We start from the raw sequence: 15,164 nt of genomic DNA, 5'->3' as shown, positions 1-15,164 counted from the left end.
ACAAATCTAAGATCATTTTTTTATTGTCTGTTTAAAGTTTCCACACATTAAGATTACAGTACGATATTACCATACATGAGACAAAATCCACAACATATCAAAAGTAAAGTTATGAAAAAAAACTCTGATCACTACATATCAATAAGTCAGCATCATCTTTCCCATGGAGAAATATTGTTCACTGTCACTATGACAACAGTTACAGCACTAAGACGCATAGATTAGACAGGCCGTAAGCGATCAACAGAGCTGAGAAGGTGAATCAGATCAAAGTGGCGTCCGATTTAATGACGAGATTGTGGTCAGACTCTGGCAGAGAGAATGTTCCTACCGGAGTTCAGACCCCGGAGTTTAGGAGGTTACGTTCTGCAGCCTGTGATCGTCCACTACAGCTGAGCCGCGTCGCGCGCAGCTCATCGTCAATCTATGGCATAACGGGCACTTGGATGGCGAATCACATGATCAGAGGGGGACGAATAAGGCACAAGCATGCGCACACACAAATATATTCCACCTGACGACGATAATACACTAACCCAAAAGCACACACACGCGCGCACAGGAAACGCACGCTGCGTGTCGTGCAGCCGGGTTAGCATCAACACACAATCACACACCCGTACAGTACAGATATCTACACCAACGACAGATCAATGACACATGGCACAGCCATGATGGGGAGCTGCAACAGGTGATCCTCCGAGGTTCCTCTGCACTTTTTTGTTTTTGCTTTACCTCTCGTTCAACAAAATCTGTCTTTTCCATCACGACAATGAGCAACACCACAACTGTAATATTCACTGAAGTACTTTGGGATTCAACAGTAAAAGAGTTCATACATAAACTGCAACCCAGATTTATTAACATCCTAATTCTGTCCAAAGCTTGGTCACTGTAAGAGTCTGAGTGAGTTGGCTTTGAAGACAAATGTGATGGATTTAGAGGATACGTTAAGGCTTTGGGAGGACGTTAAAAAAATAAAACAGACGTATAAAGATACACAGAAGTTTGGAAACGAGTGATCTGTACAAGAGAATTTGTAATAACATTTTTAAGAACATTTGCAAATTATGTGCACTCCACTGGTGTGTTATGATTCTTGTTTATTTCCTGAAACGTCATGGACTGTTTTTGGGAAGGGCCACAAACAGATTTTACCCAGGTTAAAGCCTTAAACTGTGAACTTGAATGTAGCTGAGATATTCAAGGAGTTTCTCATTATGTATCCAGAAGAGAACAGAACAGAACAGAACAGAACAGAACAGAACAGAAGGGGGGGATCAGACTATTAATGATAGAAGTCGTTTTAAGACATATTCAGTCAAAATCTTCCTGCGGTCACAAATATTCCCTTCTGACTTGCAATGCAATACCTACAATTTCTGTGAAGAACTACAAACATTTTGAAAAGCAGACAACAGATTCTCCATGATAATCACAGCTATTTATTCTAAAATATCTTGGCGTATGTTCTGAATGTCTCAAAACACTGTATCAGTGATGTAATACAGGTTGTTCACTATACTTTAATGAAACCAACGGCATCATCTGTTACCATGATCCAGTCCAAGTTTCCTCTTTATTGTAAAGCCCTTTAGCTTAGCTGCTAATTTGGCAGTTTGGACCCATGACCAGCAAGGAATATTTACTAGAGTTCATGCAACAGATTACCATACATTTACACCATTGTACAGATATATTAAATTCACCGTTTATTTCACCATGACAGTAACAACAGTACTGTACTTTAATTACTCTTTTAGTGGAGTTAGCAACTACACACGCTCCCTGCGCTAACTGAAGGAGATTCACAAATACAACTACCGGTACATCTAAACTGAGCTGGAGGGATGGAAATTTAAATGAAATGTGCAGAAATCTGTGTACTGTGATGCTGAATGATCCACATGATACCCAGAGGCAACACCGCATGGCTGTAGTACCCAGGACATTACTGCACTACTATATAACAAAGCTGTTATTGTCCCTTCTAAACTTTGGACAGTTTGAAAACAGTGACGATATCATCCTATTTTTTCTTCCAGATATTTGTATGAAGCAAATAATTCCTAATAAGCAACAATATTACGATGTTGTAATAGGGTAAAAACAAAATATATACTGTTTTAATATTTAAATTATATTCAACACAGCAGCATATTAAGGCAAACGGTCCAGCACACAATTAACTGGACAACCAAGAACCTTGGATATTCTGAATTTACACACATACACAAGCATATGTGGGACACCTGTGAAGGCCCGAATATGCTGCTGCAGCCTGGAGACGGCCTTTAAAAATGTATCCGCGTCATGAAGTGCACACGACATAGGTGTGACTTCTGTGCAAGCACAGCCATGTTTGGGTTCTGTCACTCCGGCGCTGCTGGTGTAACAGCTCAGCTCCTATTCTACAGCTACTTCAGCTACAGCAATTCATAGATTGTCAGCATCTACAGTAGTACCAAGCTCGCCATTTCCCTGAGACGTCTGTGCGGACGCTAACTCCATTCTCCTCCTTGTTGCTAGGATTTGAATTTGGGCTAATTAGAAATGCACTGTAGTGTTATCTGTATGTTCCCTTAGGCTTCATCTCCAATCGTGCAGGCGTGTCATTTTGAGGCCACTTTTATAACGATAGTTGCCTGAAAAGAGGAAATTTAAACCGGACTATATATACCTCTATGCTAAATATCTGAAGGAAATGCCTTGGGTGACCATGGAGACAATCACAGTACAGTTTTGGGAACATGCATTGGTCTGATGTGGCCAGAAATGCTATTTTCCTCCATTACAGCCAGACTAGATGCACTGCAATCACTAAATATTTGCATTTGAGTTTTTTGCCATTTGTGACTTCTTAATATATGCAAACAAACATCACTTAAGGCTTTTTTGAAAGACTTATTCACCATCTAGGGGAGTATAGGCAAATGGGGGAAAACAGTTAACAAAAAAGGGCCTTTTTTTTTTTTTTTTAAATGCACATTTTTAAAATGTACTTATATAGACTTTTGGTGGTAGCTAAACACAGACACCATTTCTGGGCAAATCAGTAGGAGTCAACATATAAATGGAAGTAGAAGACTAACAGGACATACAGTAAAGTGGTCCGTGGTATCTGTGATCTTCATGTCTGTGTGCTGCTGGAAGAGAAGTACCATAATGATGCTGCTGAGAGCTAAACGCCAACTGTGCATCTCTGTTTCGCACTTGAACAAAGAGTGCAGGGTGACTGGACGGAACTCAAGGAAAAACCAGATGATGCTGATCCAGGAGGGTTCTGGTGAAGTTGTTGATTGGCCCAATCGCACTCAGAGTCATGGCGTTGTCTTGTCCCCACAGCAGGTTGGGACCAAACACCACAGCCAAGTTGCTGTTGGTCATTTTGTTCACTTCACTGTTGGCTGATACCTAAAAACACAAACGCACAGGTTACCCCAGGTGACACACGCGCAGTAGAAAAAACATATATTGAAAACAGCAAAGCTTAAAATGATTTATTCAAATGTGACTGCCGTGCACTTGTCTGATATTAAAAGATATGTAATGATAAATGGTTTTTAAAAAGTGCCATAACCTGCACCTAGTTTAGAGATGAAAATGAATTAAGGGACAAAGTTTGCCCCCACACAGCAGTTTAAAATGGCAGTGGATCAAAAACTAGAGTGCAAACCCCTCAAAACTGGACATAATTACAGCATGTGAACACCGTTAAACTATATCCATACTGCACCTGAACGAGGAATGTGATGAGATATCGCAATGATTCATAGTTCTCTTCTGGAAGGGATTCGACCAGTCTCTTCATAACAGTCACCTGACTGTCACTGGGAGCAGCTGAGAGTCAGCAAACACAAACAGCAACATTAGTCACGGCATCTTCAAGCCCAATGAGGTGAAGACTTGTGACTTGGCTTCACAAAAACATGGCATTTACTGTTCAGTGATTACAGGTACTTATTCAAAGTCCTTTTATATTCAGGGGTTAAAGGTACAATGGTTTTGATACCCCTGAAAATGTTACTCCACCAAATGAAAACAACCCCTTAAATTAAGGGGGTGTCAATAAAGAAAATAAGCTAGCGTTACATACAGGAGAAGTTTACAATGTCGTTGTACAGCTTGTAGGTCAGCAGAGGCTCAGGAAGTTCCCTTAAGAATGTCTTCAGAATCACAGCAGCCAGGTGGACGTCTTCCATCTCACTGAAATGTACTGTCTCACCTGTAACACACACCATTGTTTCACTTTATACAACAGTTATTGGGTGTTGAAAGAAAGAAAACTTTATGTATATAATTATGGATTTGTAAAGTTCTAAGCTATGTGTCAGTAATAGCATCTTGTTTTATTTACACAATGCCATAACGTTTGTGGAAACTACTAGTTCTGTGATTTTGTGCCTCAATCATCTGAATGTTACAAGACTCCACAGACCAGGTAATATTTTTACAGTCTTCTATTGTCCAGTTTGGTGAGTCTGTGCCAATTGTAGCTTCATTTTCCTGTTCTTTGCTGACCACAGTGGAAGCCAGAGTGGTCTTCTGCTGTAGCCCATCTTCTTCAAGGTTCCACGTGTTCTGTGTTCAGAGAGGCTATTCTGCATTGCGTGGTTGTAACAAGTGGTTATTTGAGTAACTGCTGCCTTTCTATCATCTCCAACCAGTCTGGCCATTCTCCTCTGACCTCTCACATCAACAAGGGCTTTTCATCAGAACTCACTGGATATTTTCCCTTTTTGGGACCATTCTCTGTAACCCCTAGAGAGGTTGGTGTGGAAATCCCAGTAGACCAGCAGTTTCTGAAATACTCAGAAAAACAACTGTGCCACATTCAAAGTCATTTAAATCCCCTTTTGTCCTCATTCTGCTGCTTGGTTTGAACCTCAGCAAGTTGTTCTGACCATGTTGCACCAACCAAAATGACCAGTGAGAGTGGTTTCCAGTTTGCACAGAAGACTTTCCTCTGTAATGTGTGGGTGTTATCAGGAATGTTATTGACAGAATGTTTTATTTTTAACATGTTTTCTACCCAATTAAATACATACGAATGAGCTGAATGCTGGAAAAGGACCAGTGATCTGACCTGAGTTGTATCTCTGCTGGGTCTCTTTAACCAGAGTCACATTGGCAGAGCGTCGGAATATTCCCTCAATCTCTAGACCTGGCACACAAATAAAAATAAGGGCTTTAATAACAGGTCCATTAATCAACTTTCATAAGTATTTATTTACAGTAACCTTGTTCAGAAAGGAAGTTAATGGTGTCCCTCATCACCACCGGAACACAGTCACCATCTGAACTTCTCTGTCTCAGCCTAGAACAAACAGTGGTCAGGATCACTTCCCATTATAGCCCCCATCAGCAGAAGCTGACCGTGAGACTACAAGCATCAGCTTAAAAACCCAAAGTGGACTTACAGCTGCAGGGGAACACCAAACACCTGGTTAGGGAGTGGAGGGCTGTGAGGAGGGGACATAGGAGGCTGACTACTTGGCTTCATGGAGGCTCTCAATTTCTTGTCGTACCTGGCAAGGAACCATCAATTTTAGAAGTTACGTGGTCCTCTTACGTAAGGTAGAGGACATTGGACACAATGATGACAATGAAATGAGTATGTGCCCCATATGTTTTCCTGAAAATCATAATGTCGACCTTACTCTTTGACGGGGGTAGGAATGAGCAGCTGTTCACACTTCACCACATCCTGCAGCTCACTCAGATAGCTCACGTAGTTTATTTTCCTTCCAAACTTAAAACTATGTGTAGAAACAGACAAGGGGGCTCAGATTATTACAGGTGTACAATAACTAATTCAATGCCATTCAGTGGTCTGAGGTGTAACATTTAACCTTGGTTACAATAAATACTCAACCAATGTTATTTCTAGCCTTTACAGTGTAAAGCCTCGTTAAAGTCTATCAGGTTTAATATTACATGGTTACCTATTTTTGCTACCATAAGGCGCACTTAAACGGGGGGGCCTTATAATACGGTGCGCCTTATGGTCGCGAAAATACGGTACATAGAAAGTCCTTTTAAAATCCCCCAGTTGGATTCGAAGATGGAACAAACCTGATGATTGGTTTGAAGAGTATCAGCAGTGTTTTGATGAACATGGTGGGATGGACAATATACAGAGCCTTTATATTCTTCTTATATCTAAGAGCAAAAAAAAAAGATTAATTGGTTATTTACAGGTGTATATTCTGAATCACCTAAATGCACCTTAACCTGCCCTAAGAATACATTTAATAACCGGCTTTTTTTTTTTTTTTACTTTTAACTCAAACATCTATGAACAGATAATGAAATTTTAAGGAAACAAAATTGAGCCAAGAGAGAACTGATTTAATTTTGATTATGTTGACTTTAAAATTTAAAGGATCAGAGCCAAGTAGCTTTGATTATTAAGCAGTGACCTAATACCTTATGAAAGCTCATATAATTACTACATACACACGTTATCTTGTAATTTTTTAGGAAAAACCTCATTAAAAGGAAGACAAGCCCGATCTCTCTCCCTGCAAATGCCCTGATTCTCTGAATCAGTCTATAATCTCAATCAGCGATCCTTTCAACCACGCAAATCCCCAAACAAAAGACGAGCAATATACAGTGACACGCAAACACACTGAGCTTACTTTCTGTCAAACTCTCTGTATGCTTCTCGTAGCCAGCCAAGAGATGGCTTGTTGTCACTGGTTAACCCGTGGTGGAAATAGATCAAAGTGTAATCACTTTCGACATACTGATCCAGGGTTCCTTTTAGATACCTGTCAAAATATGTCAGAAATGGAAATAGTGCTTAATTTTACACTGGCTGGGTCCTATCCAGGGATGTCAACACAAATAATGACAACACTTCGTGTTTTCTTGATTGTTTTTAGCACTTACATGAGCAACTTGTGATGGTCCAGTTGGTGTTGGGGTGGCATCCTGCAGGCATTAAAGACAATCACCTTTCTGCCAAAGTTATCATCTCCTACAAATAAAATAGAATAAGATATTCATTTGACATGTCTGGAAGGTAGATTTGTATGGTTTTTCCAACTTTTTCAGGTTAAACTTTGCGGTAAATGGACAGTTATTCATTATAAAGCAGATTTTCTTAATATTTAGATATAACATTAGTTCATGCGTGGTCAGTGCCTGAAATCTGGAACTTATGATGAACCAATGAACATCACTGGAGCTGAGGTTTCCTTCCTGAAAAGGCTTTTCCACAGGATTAGCAACTACAAATGCTGAGGGGCCTTTAACCTTCATGGGTGATTCATTTAAAATCTGCTTAATTTAAGATAAGATCAAGCTTTCAGAAACTCATTATCCACGTCAATAGTGTCATGCTCTGGTGTCATCTCTGATTTTATAATGCTACATTGTATCACCCTGCATCTCCTGTTCCGGATCCGAAATAAACACCAATTTTTTAATCATCGTCAGGAATTTAATTTAAAACTGAATTTAATAGATGGCTACAATGCCATCAGATGCTCAATTCCCTATTTTAAACTGCAAATAGTATGTTGGGCAATAAATCTGGGGTTTACAGGATTTTAAAAAGGTTTAAAGATCAACAACACCTGTCCATTCCAGACACTCTCATCGATCCCTCCCAACATCCTGCCTCCTCTCTGCAATCCTCTAGAAGCTCCTAGCCCCTCCACAAACAATCCCATGAAGTCCAATACCTAAGCGTAACGGCATTTCTAAGCCGATACTGTACGAAGCATGTCTGATTTGGAGGTAGGAAAACTTTTAGGTAAACAAGTAAACTTTTGAGATTTTTCTCTTATTTCTAAAACACAGTAATTATTCATAAAAAACAGTAACTTGGTAAACTGACTATTAGCTGAAGTGACATAACAACAGGATCTAGGGATGACTACACCCCAGGGACATCCTGGAAAGACCGGGGCGGAGAATGGAAAGCTCCAAAAGAAAGGCAACAAGCTTGGAGTCTGATTGAAATCTTTACAAATCCCAAGTGTCAACTGTTGCTCACATTCCACTCACGTATTCAAGCCTTTTTTATGTTTCACAAGGTCCAACTTTCTGCGATTTTTCAGAAAGAGATTTTGTTTTTAACTTTGCCTTGAACTGTTATGATTCAGTGTATTTTTGTTTTTTCTGCCTGCGTTTTTCCCGTTCTTGTCCTGTTCCCTAGCGGGTAGGTCTGAGGCACCACCCCCGCTGAAATCAGCCTCGCTGGCCTGTGCGTTGCCCTTCTACAGCAGCTTCACCTTATGCTCATATCTGCCATGGTCTTGCTGCCTGTCGAACGTCTCCAAAAATCAGCTGCGTAACCAAACCATTTAACAAATCAAGAACACAGAGAAAGGCCAACTTCTAAACCACTCAGGAACCCCTGGACTAGAATAGATTTGACTGCTCAAAGATACCTGGACATAGACCAAGAGCGTAACAAATGTTAACAAATGAGAGATTTAGTTAATCGAAGACTAACCTGCCACTTCAATGATTTGATGTCTGGCAATATCATAGAATGGATGATCCCAGGGCAGATGGGGGGAACCAGGGTCATAGCCCTGCGAGTCTGTCTCTGAAACATGCAGATATGGAAACAATAAACACAAATTCATACAGCAAACACCAATGTAATGTTCTGCCCTGAAGCCAGGTAAGTCTTGTGACTGCACTATCCACATTAAATGAAACAGCACAGTGTTATTATATTGCAAACAATGATAGAAGGGAGGTTTTTTATTAATAAGGGATGTTGTGAATCCCTTACCCGATTTACTGAGAGCAGACTCATCAGCTGGCCACTGTTGGTCCTCTATAGTGGCCAATTTCAGCTGTCCCAGCTGTGCAGTTGCAGGGTCTTCAGTCAAATCTACGAGCAGCTCTGAAGACATAGCGCTCACTGCAGAAGTGCACTGTAAGCACCCACTCACAACCGCTGCAGTTACGTCTGTAATTCACATAAAACAATCAAGCACGTCCAGCTCCAACTGCCTGATCCAAAGACCTGCAAGACATGGGGAACACCATGATTAGTGAGGCTGGGGGAAATAACTCGCCTGCTGATGCAAAATAAACTCCATCAACAAAGTAATGAGGTGAGTAATTACAACAAAAATGGCTCTAGCTTCTCACGTGACAAATGTTTTATACCATTTCACAAATTTGGAAATAAATTATTTCTGCAGACAATAATGTCTGGTAATTTTGACAGTATTGTTACTGTACCCACAATTCATTTCAAATGTGAATGATATCAGGAACCAACCAAAATGTTTGAATTAATACAATAACATTCACATAGGAACAAAAAATGCAACATTTGATCCAATAAACTTTGCTAGAATAGCAGCTGATATTCTGTGTAGGGCACAAATACTTTATATAACCTCCAAAGTATGTGTACTGTAATACCAGCATTCTTAAATTAAATTAATAGAACAGCCTGTGTTACTGAACTATGATACTGAACTGAACATTTTGCTGAAAACGTCTACAGACTTTTTTAAATTAAAGTTATCTTCTTACTGAGACAGCCAAAGCCACAAGAAAAGAAAATCATTAAAAATTACAATTATACAACAGAGTTTCCTTTTTTCTAATTGTTGCTAAAGTAACCTGAGAATATCTAAACTTATCATGGATTCTGGCTGAATATCACCTTAAACAGGGTGGTAATTATGTTTTTTAAGGTTGTGTTTTCAGTGTCACAAGCTTCTCATTTTTTAATATACATATACATTTTTAATATATATATAGATTAATCGTTGATAACGCATGTATAATATATTTGAATTCTTCATATGTCATGTGAAAAAAATGCTGGATAGGTGCGATAACGCAGGCCGCAGAGCAAACAGCCAAATTCTCCAGCTGATCAAACATGGGAGATGTTCGTGAGCCTGTGACACTGGAATAATGCAGCTGCATCTAAACTCAAGACGGTTCATCTCTTCGTCATCTCACACGTTTCATTTATCTCCCAACCCCCAACAATTATGCCCTGCATTCTCCCTCACAGTGCCTCAGTGTGTTCTGGATGTGATGTAATGCTGCTTGACAGCATGTTGCTTTAAATAAATATTGCTACTAACCAACAGACAAAGTCAGCTTGTTAATGCTGACCAACCACAGAAGCACCATGAACGAGAAGCGGTGAAAATCGGCCTATCGTAGACAGTCACAGTTCCTTTTATTTCTGTGTGTGTCATCAGTGCAGCTGTAAACACTCTTAATAAACCTAGATATAGGCTAATTATGCATACTTTGGAATCATTGTAATAAAAAAGAAAGAAAGAAAATGAAACAGCAGCTTGTAGAGGTACTAAATCATCCATTTCCTGTATCATTATATCATCTTGTCACACTTTTAGTCCGTGACATTTATGCAGTTCTTTAGATTTTTACGCAGCTCCCTGCCCATCTGATGTGTGGTTTCCTCTTACAATCCTAAACTGGGCTGTGACACTGGCTCTGAACTATAATCAACATCACTCAAGATTAGGGTTTTATTATCTGACAGTACACCATCTTCTGTGCCATCGGTATCCACACGAAGAAAAGGATCTGACAACCTATCAGGTTTATGACTGCGGTAAACCCGCATCGGTCATATTTTTGGGATTGTGGCTGCAATGGTAGCTATAAAAAGAATGAAAATGAACCGTTTCTTATTTGTCCATGCCAAGCGAAATTAAGATTACCTGCATTGAGCGTAATGTGCAGTTTACTCACGGCCACTTGCAGTAAAAATGGCATCAAGAAAAATATAAGTCAGTGAGCAGGAAGTTCTTGGTTGACTGACATGGTATTACTGTAAATAGGGTATTTACATCAAATAAAAGTGACATTGAACCAGACAGAACATACATCTATGTTCCTGATCCAACAGCATTGGATCATTTTAAAGGGCAAAAAACCCTTAAGACCAATAAAATGAACAATTTAAAGAGCAGAAACTTTTTTTACAAGTCTAAAAGCCAAAGCCCATCAGTTAATGTATGTACAACAGCGTTTGTAACAATTCTAATCGATTTAAGTCCAAAACGGCATCTACAGCTAGACGAAAATGTGACGAGGCGCTTAGTTTCTCTGCGTAAAGCTACATAAACTTAAAATATTAGTATAAAATATTAGCGTAAACAATTTTTAAAAAAAATACACTTTGCAGTAACCACATGCCTACTGTAATATTTTCACTGATAAAGGCAACAAGTAAAAAATAGGCAGGTACAAGGACATATTCACTGCAACTATGTTAATACCTTTAATAAAATGTATGCGATTATTTCTGAAATGCTGATGTAAAAATGCTAATCCTGCTAACCCAGCGAAGGGTTTCAATCGTTTGAACTATTAAAGTACCTTAGCAAGCTAATATTGAACATTTTAAATGACGTATATATATTAAGAGTAGATGCGCAGCTAGTTTATCGCGTTTGAGACTGCGACATAAAATAGGAATGAGAAAGGTTTAACACAAATAGATTAATGCACTCGAAACCCCGTGTTATTAGAACAAATTAGCTTCGCAACAACCAGAGCAGCCTCGGGCCTCCATTGCTTATTTATAGTGTTAAAATACCAATTAACATAAGCTTCTCTGTAGTGATAGCAAAATATTAATTTACCGTTAATGAGTAAAGATGCTTTTAACTGGCAAAAAAAACACCTTGACTCGTCCGTGAACACGGTGGACTTGCTCCGCGGTGTTGACAGCAACAAATCTATCTGCGTCAACACCTTTTCCGGTTTTTACTTTCAGAATAAACGCACCCACTTCCGTCCACCTTGTGTCACAACTAAAAGCGGACAATGGCGCGTGTGTGCGCGCGCGCGCTCGTGCGTAGCTATACAATATGTGTATACAGTACATAGCATTATATATATATATTAACATTATATATATATATATACATATAAAATGAAACAGCGAGAGGGATGCTTATAAAACAACTCTTATAAAACAACTCTTCCGCCTAAAGTTTAAATTAACTTTCAATAAACTAGAAAATGTAACCGAAATTCTCTTAAGCGGGGTAGCAAATGTAGAGCAAAGAAAATGACTCAAGGAAAATTAGGCTTTAGTAAATTAGAGAGGAAAAAAGAGTTATGGTTATCTTTTTTAAAAGAGGGCAAAAGCAAAAACTACATGAGTGAATGACAATCTGCTATACCTATCATATTATAACAAAAGACTGACTCATTTACCGAAAACTGTTTTATGCACTATTGTGACGCTCGTTCTGATTTGACAGGAGTGACGGAACAGCCCGAGGGAGAGTGTTTGTTTGCGGAAGTGCAATTTGGGAAAGTTTCCCGAGGAAAGTGCAGCACTTCCTGGTTGGTCATTCGGTGGCCGTTTAGAAATATTAGTGCAGCGATGACTGAAACCATCTGTTAACATTGACGGAATAGACCAAAAAGCCATACGCACATAAGATAAAGTGCACGACAATGCCGAGGGGTGCAACAACGAGGCACGTTTTAAGTTTCAGACGATCGTATTCTTCAGAGGATGAACCGGAGCCGAAGGATCCCGAGGTCTCCGGCCAGAACCCGGACCAAAGACCGCTGGAGCCCGTGGCCTTGCAGCTCAGAACCAGAACAGGACCCAGACTGTGGTGGTCCGTGGGAATATCAGTGCTGGGTTCGGTCGCGGCTATGATGGCTATTGGGTGTTTTTGCGCGCTCGTCTACCCCATAATTAAAGGTATGCGCGTGTTCGTACAGTACAGTTTCGAGGTACTTACTTACATTTCAGAATACTGTCGTTTCACTGGACTACATTTATTTGATAACATTAGACAGCCTAAGTGCTTGATTGGAAATTAATTATCCGTGACTTTTTCCTCTCTCAAAGGAAAATGAACCATAATGATACTTGTATATATATATATATATATATATATATATATATATATATATATATATATATATATATATATATATATATATATATAATAATGATTACTTCTTCAAGCGTGGACATTTATGCTTCAAAGAGTGAATTTTTTGTGTGTGTTTGTCACTCTGACAATCTCCATAAAATATCCCAAAATTGTATCTGTCATACTATCATTTTGGGTCAAGAAGCATACAGTGGTAGACAGTTTACACTTTATAACGTTCAAATAAGTGATGTTGCTGATAACAAACTTTGCTTAGTCTTTGAAAAATCTAAATATGGATGACGTGGTTGTTTTAATATGTCCCATCCTCCAACCTTATCAGGTTCACAAGAGCACAATTTCCAAATTGTGGACCCGACTAACATATATTTATCTCATTTATTTTGGAAAGACGTCATGTGCTTGTATTAACATTTATGGTTTTATAAAGTGGCTAATTCCACTTAGTCTCAGATTAGACATATTAATTTTGCATACTCTTTCTGATTTATCCCTTTTTGTATTTCAAGAGCTGCGGGCAGAGACAGTGAGAGGACAAGATGGGACACAGCAAAGGATTCTGGGTAAATATAATTAGAGAGTTCTACATGTTAAGACCTACATCAAAAACCTCCTAGATAAAAGCACAAGTAACTCTAAAACAGCTTAATTGCTGGAATATTATTTATCATGTCATTGTTCCATAAAAATATGCATACATGAAAAATTTAATTTTGAATTATTTTATGTATCTACTGACCTCTCAAGGAGGATTAACACTGTACTATGTAGCCATAAATACTTCTGTTTCATACAGGAATTAACAAAGAAGCCTGTCTTAATTTTAAATTTTTAATAATTTTGCCCACGGCTGCAAGCTTTAATTAAAATGTAAAATAAACATGTCATAAATTTTGCACAACTTTTTCAATATTTTACCAACAGGAAAATCATTAAAATGAAATTGAACTTTAGAGGAAATACTTTTCTGTCCTTATGAGGGTGACATACACAAATTGAAATCATGTTTGGCAAAAATGATTGCATTCAGTTGAGTTCCTTGTCTCCTGTAATGGTGAACACACTTGTGTGCTCAGGTTTCTGGAGTATCCTGGTTCTGTCAGTGTCCATAGGAGGCATCTGTGGTGTTTTTTGCTGGACTCTCACTTGCATTGACTCTCGTGAAGGATCTGCTGGGCTTGCTCTCTCAATGACACAGGCCAAATGCGGGTATGCCAACATGCATCAACATATCCTTATAATACATATATAAAATATTATTCGACACTTCTCTAAGCCTCTAGCTCATGATGCCTTAGTCAATAACTTAACTCATTTGGATGTTGTGTGTGTTTCCTATAGAGAAGCATCTTTGCGTGACTCCTACTTGGACCTGGGTGTTGCTGTCCTGAATGGCATCATTGGCTTCCTCACTGTGATCTGGAGCCTTACCTGACACCCAGTACTTAGTTTATTTGGAGTGAGCAGGCAGACAGTTTCTATCTATTATTATTGCTGTAATACTTGCCATGACAGTTTACACAATGAGACATATTGATAGTATAAAGTACAAGCAAGTAGCACCATCACAACTAGTTGCTTCAACTGTACACTGCATTCAATGGAAACCAGTGTATATGATGTTTACCTTGTCAACTTGCTGCAAGAATGCTGCCCAGAGAATGTTATAGAAGGGTTAAGCTATTTCACTTGTAAGATGATTTTGTGCCCATGTGCATCCTCAATATGTTGAGGTACAGTTGACAGGAAATCTGCAGAGTGTACTGTCTTTACGTTGTCCATTATAGTCAGACTACGCATCAAATTAAAGGCACTAATTTGGTTTCAACAGATTTTTTTAAAGCTGGAATTCTGAGATGTTTGAGTCTTAACTTTAAATTTTAAAACCATCACTGTGATGTAATGAAATGCATGAACTGTCATCAGTTTTTTAAGATAAAAGCTCGACAATGTCACAAACCCATTAGTGTAGTTGTAGTTATTTCAGGACAACTGTTATAAGAAATATCACAACTGGGAATGTGTGATGCATGAGTTTCTGTTCCACGGTTTTTAAATACTGTATTTACGTATTCTGAAAACCAGAATCATTCTGGGTTTTGCCGTTTTAATATCAAAGATCTTCAGATACTACTGTCCTTAGAACACATCAGCACTCCCATTACATGTATATACAGTTCTAATGAATACAGGATGTTTCCCACAGCATTTACTTTAAGATGTGCTGATATGTACATGCTACAAATAAGCTAAGAAGCTATTTTT

The 15,164-nt window shown here is 38.8% G+C and overlaps 2 protein-coding genes across 2 annotated transcripts; one reads left to right on the top strand and one right to left on the bottom strand.

Annotated features, from left to right (window-relative positions):
- Positions 1-2: 2 nt before the first annotated feature.
- On the bottom strand, positions 3-11,754 carry arhgap1 (Rho GTPase activating protein 1). Its single transcript, XM_003977587.3, has 13 exons — positions 11,619-11,754; positions 8,759-8,995; positions 8,471-8,566; positions 6,898-6,985; positions 6,645-6,776; positions 6,076-6,162; positions 5,661-5,759; positions 5,421-5,528; positions 5,241-5,317; positions 5,087-5,164; positions 4,097-4,225; positions 3,737-3,840; positions 3-3,414 (listed from the first exon to the last, which is right to left on the bottom strand). The coding sequence occupies exons 2-13, from the start codon at positions 8,880-8,882 to the stop codon at positions 3,247-3,249; spliced, it is 1,290 nt and encodes a 429-aa protein (XP_003977636.1). The 5' UTR covers positions 8,883-8,995; positions 11,619-11,754; the 3' UTR covers positions 3-3,246.
- Positions 11,755-12,271: 517 nt separating this feature from the next.
- On the top strand, positions 12,272-14,862 carry arl6ip6 (ADP-ribosylation factor-like 6 interacting protein 6). Its single transcript, XM_011618775.2, has 4 exons — positions 12,272-12,700; positions 13,409-13,462; positions 13,976-14,108; positions 14,241-14,862. Exons 1-4 carry the CDS (start codon positions 12,445-12,447, stop codon positions 14,332-14,334), a joined length of 537 nt encoding a protein of 178 aa, XP_011617077.2. The 5' UTR covers positions 12,272-12,444; the 3' UTR covers positions 14,335-14,862.
- The last annotated feature ends 302 nt before the right edge of the window (positions 14,863-15,164 follow it).

Source organism: Takifugu rubripes, chromosome 8 (genome assembly GCF_901000725.2).
Source record: "Takifugu rubripes chromosome 8, fTakRub1.2, whole genome shotgun sequence".
Lineage (NCBI taxonomy): Eukaryota > Metazoa > Chordata > Actinopteri > Tetraodontiformes > Tetraodontidae > Takifugu > Takifugu rubripes.
The sequence above is the reverse complement of the archived record's forward strand: the minus strand, read 5'-3'. Positions and strand labels throughout refer to the sequence as shown.